Genomic DNA, 8682 nt, shown 5'->3' with positions numbered 1-8682 from the left:
AATAAAAAATAAAAAAACCCCGACAAATGCGATTTATTCCTTGTAAACCGATTTTTGGAAACTTTGCTATAAAATGTTCTCAATCGAATCGGTTCGACTGTTTAGGGGCTCCGATGCCACTGAGAAACACATAGACGCACAGATAAACACTTTAAGCTTATAACACTCCTTCTTAAATCGTTGTCAAAGTGATGGTCAAGGACATCAGATGAGATGAAAAGGATACTTAGGGAAGTATCATTTTTGGAACAAATTTTTGGAAATATTTTAATTGAAATTGAAATATTTGAGTTGACTTTGTTCTTTTGAATTATTGTTTTAAATTACCTAATTATTTTACCATTTCACTTTTCGAAATGAATTGAACCAGGTTTATTTGGTCATTCATTTCCATAGTAATTATTTAAATGTCATGCCTTTTCCAAACTGAATGGATTTTTAAGATCATCGCCAATTTTTTAGTTTTTTCTCGTGCGAAAACCTAAGCTCGTACTTGAAACATAGCTAAGAACACTCGATGTCACAGACAAAGCACCCCATTTTTTAGTTTGGGGTTAAAAAAACCAGCCATGTGAATTGTGCGAATATAAATAAATTACTGGGCTTCTGTAACAAAGAGTTTGAAAGCTCTGTCTTTACATATTTGATAAGAATGCGGTTATGGTGTTAAACGGGGTACTTTGTTACTTTTTATCATATTTATTAATCATGTCAAATAAATGACAATAAAATTATAATTATCAATTGTAATTACCAAAAAAAATATAATTATTTACCTATAAAAAAAAAGGATGATAACAAAATAACCGTGATAATAAAATAACCGCCAAAAAAATTCCGAGTTAGTTTATACGTCTACACGATTTTTGGCCTTAAGAGAGTTGCGTTCACTATACAAATATTATATTTCGAATGTCTTTTAGTCTCGATAATCGGAACTTAATCCAGGACTGTTTGGATAACTGGGATTGTAAGCAAAATGCATTTGGAATGATTCTAGTCTCACAGGCGTAAAGAGCGATGTGAAAAAGGGTAAGATGTTCGTATTATTAGACGTTTAGCATTATCTAGTGTACCGATTATTGTGACTCTTCTGTATATTTGAATAAATTTTTTTGCGGATATTTTATCACAGGTTTGATTTTACGTCGAGTGAAATGTTGCGTAACCTAATAAATTACGGTGTGAATGGTATCGGTGTGTTTGTATGTATGTATGTATGAATTTATGTGTGTAAATTGTAAATGAATGCAGCCAACATAACAGTCAACGGTTATTTTATGTTGTTCTTCAAATAAAAATAATATCAATTATTGTACTTCAATTTAATTATAATTATATATTATGAATTTAAATAATTCTTTCATTTCAATAAGACCTAATTCTCAAATTTCCTCATACTCAAAAACAAGCCCATTCTGAAATTTCTTAGAGGAAAGTGGAGCCCAGGTCATGGAGTTAAGCACCTAAGTTATAACCAGTGAAAATCTGACATAACAGCTGAAAAGAATGACCTGAAATTAGTGGGTTTCAAAAAAAAATTTCAATAAGATCAAATTTGCCTGTGTTATCGAAAAATCGAATTTTTTAAGTTTATGACGTTATCAGAATCGAAAAAATTTAGTTTTGCTCTATCAAATCCAAATTTCAACCAATTTTGATATAACAAGTATGCAATAATACTAAATTTGGACCGTACTTTTCAAATTTGTGATCAAAATTAACCTAGCTCTAATAGGTTTCAAGAATGTGGAGTCCTGGTCATGGAATTAAGCACATAAGTGATAGCTAGAAAATACCTATTGTACGACTTATTCAACTACTTTAGCTATTTACTTACAATATATTGAGCGCCATCTAATAGTTTTATTGTGTAGTATAATGTACAACAATGCAAAAAAGGTAAGTAGTTTCATTCAAATCACAAGTGATTGTAGCACAAATAACTGTCAATAGTTAGCGCTAATGATTGGATGCAGAGTTTCTGAGATATCGCAATATTTGGATCGATTTTAGTCCGTATCTCAAAAACTATTCGACCAGCCAACAAATGCACCCGATTTTTGTACTTTTTGGGTCAAAATTACCTTATATACTGAGTTTTATCAAAATTGGAGATATAAAAAATTTCTCGATTTTTTGCAATTTTTTTAAGGGGTACCCCTTTGATAAAATCGAGAAAATCAAAAAAAAAATTTTGTTTTGGAATTTGATGAAACTCAATGGATAGAGTAATTTTGATCCAAAAAGTATAAAAATCAGGTTAATTTAATGATTGGATGCAGAGTTTCTGAGATATCGCAATATTTGGATCGATTTTGGTCCGTATCTCAAAAACTATTCGACCAGTCGTCAATTGCACCCGATTTTTGAACTTTTTGGGTCAAAATTACCTTATATACTGAGTTTTATCGAAATTGGAGATAAAAATTTTTTTTCGATTTTTTGAAATTTTTTTAAGGGGTACCCCTTTGAAAAAATCGAGAAAAACATAAAAAAGATTATGTTTTGGAATTTGGTGAAATTCGGTCTATGGGGTAATTTTGATCCAAAAAGTACAAAAATCAGGTTAATTTAATGATTGGATGCAGAGTGTCCGAGATATCGCAATATTTGGATCGATTTAAGTCCGTATCTCAAAAACTATTCGACCAGTCAACAAATACACCCGATTTTTGTACTTTTTGGGTCAAAATTACCTTTATATACTGAATTTTATCGAAATTGGAGATAAAAATTTGTTTTCGATTTTTTGAAATTTTTTTAAGGGGTACCCATTTGAAAAAATCGAGAAAAACGTAAAAAAGATTATGTTTTGGAATTTGGTGAAATTCGGTCTATGTGGTAATTTTGATCCAAAAAGTACAAAAATCAGGTTAATTTAATGATTGGACGCAGAGTTTCTGAGATATCGCAATATTTGGATGGATTTGATCCAAAGATAAATTGCCCAGCAAAGCGGGCGGGTATATAATTATATAATATTATTATTATAAACAAATAATTTTTAATTTTTAATAATATTGTCATCATTTTCAAATTAAAATACAATACAAAGACAATTTGATAAGTACTACAGAATTAGGACACGAGAATTTGTTGAATAATGTGTGTGAAAATAGTGAATAAGGTTATATTATAACGTGACCTTACACATCTTAGTTTTTACTAAACAAATAATAAAGAAATGAAGGATGGATTCTGAAACACCCTGTATTTTGAATATTTGCATGTTGTTAATTATTTACTGTAGTCCACTAATTATTAATAAGAGATTTAATTCATAATAATATATCCAGTATCTTACTTACTGTACTAATCCATAATAATAATTTATATATTGTCAATTGACATGTTTGTCATAAATGAATTTCACATTTATATCAAGCTGCCATAATAATGATGTCAATCAAGACAAAAACGTTAATTAGGATTACTTTCTCTAAATATTCTCATGACCTCTCTTTTTATAAAAATTATTACAAGAAAAATATATATTTTCATAATTTTAATTACTTAAAATTTAAAAATAATGAATTAAGAATTGAACAATTAACCATGAAGGATATTGTGTACAAATTTTTATCTATCATTTATGGTTCTTCAGCCTTCAAATTGATTATGGACTATACCATCTACCAGATTGCAATTAATTTTATCAATTTACCCTCGTCTTAATTGGTCTAGAGAAGGATCAATCAAAAAATTTTGTCTAAAAATTTCATAAATTCAACAGATTTTGACAAAAACACAAAATGTATGCTAAGTCGCTGCAAAGGAGCACCTTCTTCGACCTGGTGTTCCCAGTAAAGAGAGATATTGGTTACAAATTTTCTATTTTCCAGTAATAATTTAAGATAATGTCATGAGGAAGGAAGATTATGCATATATTTTTAATACATTAAGAGAAATTCGACAAGAAAAATAGCGCAAGCGTTAACACATTACAATAACCATTGAAGGTATAAGGCTTATCAGAGAGTAGAGGATAGGTGTCCTTTCCTGAATTTCCCAAATTTTTTGATGGTTGGTTATGTAAGTATGCTTAGGTAGGTAGACCTTTAGAACAAAAGGAGCTCCACGCGCTCTATAAGCTGGGTGTGCCCATGATTAGACCAAGAGACTAACGTTGAGTCTCAGATTTAGCGCTTTCCCATTTTGTGACTTATATGAAAATTATGAGCATCTATTCCGGTACTCTGAATAAAATATTTTTAGAGGAAACAGTTTTTGGAATAATTGTAAAAAATGCATGATTTTCAAAGAATAAGCATTTGAATTCATAGATAAATACCAGAAAATTTCAGGCACACTGAATTTTAAAAACGATATACCTTTACTTGTTTTGAATTAGTATCTCATATTCACAACTGGTTCTCCTATGAAGACTTATCTTTAGGAAGTAAGGAATGAAAAGGTAAATAGAAATAAAAAAGTCAATTTTTATAAATTTTACGATTTTTTTAATTTAAAAAAAAATAAAGATGTAAAAATTATTCTTTTTGAACACAAAAAGATGTAACGATTTAATGTAAGAAAACACATGAATTGATTTTTACTAATAATAGTTAAAAAACAGTGAGAAGCGAAAAGTGGAACCTATTATTCTTGAACACAAATGGGACACTGTGTTTAGAAGTTAGAACGCAATATGTTCTGCAATATGTATGACTTAACAGTTAGCAGTAATAACAATGCTTATTTAATTCCACTCCATTATATTATCTTTGGTTGCAAATAAAATCACAAAATAAATGATTTTTTTAAAATAACATTTAAATTCAAAAATGCCCATCAATTTATGTTTTTCTTACTTAGAACTCAATGGATTTTTTTATCAATAATGATGGCCATATCCTCCAAATCCACCATAGCTTCCATATCCACCTAAACCGTAACTTCCATATCCATAACCACCATATCCACCCAAACCGTGACCTCCGTATGATCCATATCCAAGTCCTAATCCATGACCAATACTATATCCTAAACCTCCATAATGGCTACCACCGCCATAACCAAAACTTCCGTAGCCTAATCCATGACCATAATCATCGAAATCATAGGATAAAGGTGCTGAATATGAGACTTTCGATATAATTGGTGAATAAGATTGATGGTAACTTTTGACAATTGGAATTCCATATCCATAGCCGTGACCATATCCTAATCCGGATCCATATCCATATCCTCCATAAAGACCACCTATATAAATTTTGTTCAAATATTATCAATCAATATTATAAATATATAAGAAATAATGAGATGTTTTGACATATGCCTATAACAGAGGCCATCCACATCATTATTTGTTAATCTTTATTTATTTAACTACATCCGTCTATGTGCAATTACATTTTATGATGTGGGTGGAATCGGTTACTTTGTTCTTATCAAAGCGACGACAATGTGATCAATTCTACCGCCCCCATTAATTATAATTTATTCACACTGCCGCTGCCTGGATTCGAACCCCCAACCTCCCAGTCAGTAGCCAAGCTGTCAAAGACGAACTCTTTAGACCGCTCGACCACTGAGCCGGTTTTAGCTGTTTTAATTATTTTCTGTATTATCCGCTGCAGTTACTAAAAACAATCCCGATTGATTCCGATTAAAACAAACGCTAAAAATTTACTAGAAAATTTTTAAAAGTTCCAGGATATGTCAGAATTCTTTTTGTATTTTTTGGTGATAATTCATCCGAATCGATCTTTAAGAATGTAATTGAACTATTTTTGAGCTCCTTGCGTAAAATTTTGTTAGCTCGCTAATGCTCTCAGTTATAGTTTGAATAGTACCTACATAAATTCTTAAAATTCTTCACAATCTGTCAAATTATTTATTAGTTAAATCCCTTCAAACGCACATATAAAGAATAATAATTTCTTAATATAGATATTCCGTTTTTTCAGGAGGTTTTCGTATTCTGAATCTAAAGAATTAAATTTAAAGAAAATCATTGCATTTTACAATAGATGTATGGCTTCCGGGCCACTACCAAACCTTATTCTCTATTATAAAACTAACTACAGCAGAGTCCCACTAATCCGGATTCATTAAAAACCACGGGGTTTCGGATTACTGGATTTGTTCAGATTACTGGGCATGCACAGAAAAATTCATTATAAATAGAATAAAGCATTTCATAATGTACTAATTTAATAATTTCTATGTATTATACGTTTAATAACTTTTATATGACGGAGGAAAAATTACCGATTACCGAACGTATCGGACCAGGTACCGAGTGTTCGGATTACTGAGACTCTACAGTAAATCTATAAAATACTACTTACCTTTTTTATGAAATTTATGATTATGATGATGCAATGATGCTAAAAAATGTTTAGCTTTGGCTGGGATTAAGATGCGTTAAATGTGTACATTAGATGAAAACAAAAATATTACTGATGTTAGTTTTGTTAGCTAATTTTAAATTTAATTAATTAATTAATTAGTTAAAAGCATATATTAATTATAACAATCAAGTTTTATTACTATAAAATTACCTAAATGTCCACCATATCCATATCCACCTAAAATACCACGCTTTTGTGGATTATGTTTGGATGCGTCTGCGGCTACATTACTTGAGGCTTGTTCTTGTTCAATACTTTGCACACTTTGTAGTACGATAAGAAGTACACAACATATCCCATAAATTAAACTCTATAATTAATAATTTTTAATTAAATGACTATTTATAAGTATTGCATGTCTAACGTAAAAAGTGATTTTATTCAGGAGAAATATAGAAAGAACAAGTGAAAACATACAATTGACTGAGTTAATTGTTGAAATACCCTATATAGAAAATGTTGAATATCAGTGTAATTAACCGATTTCAAAAAAAAAGAAGGAGTCTTTTTCTTCATATCAGCATTAATTTACTAAATAAGAAAAGTTTAAAAGACACAATTATGGCAGCTTTTCGGACAAAATTTGTTTTGGTTTTCGAAAATTTTCGAAAGTTTTTTCTAAAACTTTTAGTCCATTTTCAAGAATCATTCACAAGACCACTAGTTGAAACTACCTGCAAACTTCCTTTTCAACTTCCTTTTGCAGTTTTGGAGAAAATTAAAACCAAAACTTTGTCCTAATTTGCGACCTCACGTGTAAACAATGACGTATACGAAAAAATGTTTCAAACAAAAGTTGTTTATTTATCTAACAATTTAAAAAATGGGTCCTATAAACCCAAGACCTAATTGATCTATATTGCTCATTTATGAACTTAACTTCGAGGGGGATTGCCCGATTATTTAAATAAATAAATGACTTCAAAAGTAGACATATTTAACACTGGTCTTATGGGAAAACTTTAGATGTTTTCATAAATTTCTCTAAAACTAATCAGTAGACTTTAAAAAATCTTAATAAATTATTGAAAACAAAAAGAACCCGTGTATAATCTCTGACTCTGAGAACCCGCTGTCCCGAATAATTAAGTATATATGAGCACGGTAGTGGGGACAATAATTTATATTTTGATGGTGAATTATGTTATAATTCGACAATATATTACGAAAAGTAAGAATATAAAGTACAAATAATTCCAACCCTAAGTCTAAAATTGCCTTGGTGCTTGTACTGCCTTAAGCATATTTTAAAACTTAATTTTATTTATGTCACTGTTACCGTCTGTTATCACTACGAATAGGCTTCGCACAGTTTTATTAGATCCACTAGAAAAATCCCTAATATCTCGCTTTCCCGAATTTCATCCGAACTCTTAGAGCATGGATGATTTCACTAGATCACACTAAAACAGCGCATTACGTTATTAAATTATGAAAAACAACAATAATACAGCAAAGAAGCTTACCATGGAAGAATTCATTTTCACAAAGGTATCTTATTATTGTCGATACAATGAAACACTTGTAAAAATCAAAACACTTGTGGATGCTTATAAATGTATCGGCATGTTATTTATATATTATAATTAATGGTGGATATGGAAGGAAATGAAATTTAAGAAAATTAATCCACCACACACAACTTTATAAAAAAAAAAAAACAACAAAAAAACAAAAATAGAAATCATCCCCCTCTTATTGTTTATATATTGAATGACACAAACTACGTAAATATGTTAGTTGACCCCTCAACACAATTCACATGATTGTTCATATAAAAACACAATTAATTAATATAAGGAACAAATTTTTATTTGGGAAGGGTACCTATTACATACACACTTCATGTTTGTTTATATTTATTTGTTTGTAAAATGGTGACCATCAACAAACAATATTCATGTAATTGATATTTATCATAAATTTTTATAATTATTTATTGTTTTATTACTTATGTTCGAGATACGAGTCAACGAATCGAACCATTCAACATAATTTTAAAGCTAATGATCCTGCTCATTCATAACTTTATTTTGTATATTTCGATTCATTAGTGAATTTTCTTTTGTGAGAAAATGTAGATATTGTTGTTGTTAAAAAATACAAGTAGAAGAAGGTGTCCTATAATGATTCCCCTAAAGAAAAATGTAGGTAATTTATAGCCAAACTATTCGAGATATGTACATATAACGTCGAAATATTTTTGGATTCTTTATTCAAATGTTGCAATATTGGCATGCCAATTTCTTCATATAAAATATTAATTGTTCTTTTACATTACATCAACGATTAGTATGAAAACAAAAATCACTGATAAAATCAC

General features: G+C 29.6%; 1 protein-coding gene across 1 annotated transcript; it reads right to left on the bottom strand.

Annotated features, from left to right (window-relative positions):
• Positions 1-4511: 4511 nt before the first annotated feature.
• On the bottom strand, positions 4512-7911 carry LOC123293458 (keratin-associated protein 19-2-like). Its single transcript, XM_044874286.1, has 3 exons — positions 7826-7911; positions 6510-6669; positions 4512-5205 (listed from the first exon to the last, which is right to left on the bottom strand). The coding sequence occupies exons 1-3, from the start codon at positions 7838-7840 to the stop codon at positions 4838-4840; spliced, it is 543 nt and encodes a 180-aa protein (XP_044730221.1). The 5' UTR covers positions 7841-7911; the 3' UTR covers positions 4512-4837.
• Between the last annotated feature and the right edge of the window lie 771 nt (positions 7912-8682).

This window comes from Chrysoperla carnea, chromosome 2, assembly GCF_905475395.1.
Source record: "Chrysoperla carnea chromosome 2, inChrCarn1.1, whole genome shotgun sequence".
Lineage (NCBI taxonomy): Eukaryota > Metazoa > Arthropoda > Insecta > Neuroptera > Chrysopidae > Chrysoperla > Chrysoperla carnea.
The sequence above is the reverse complement of the archived record's forward strand: the minus strand, read 5'-3'. Positions and strand labels throughout refer to the sequence as shown.

Excerpts from the sequence above, each read along its gene's own strand:
- LOC123293458 (XM_044874286.1), bottom strand. Across the intron at positions 5,206-6,509 it reads TGGATATGGTGGACATTTAG|GTGGTCTTTATGGAGGATAT; the intron begins GTAATTTTATAG and ends AAATTTATATAG.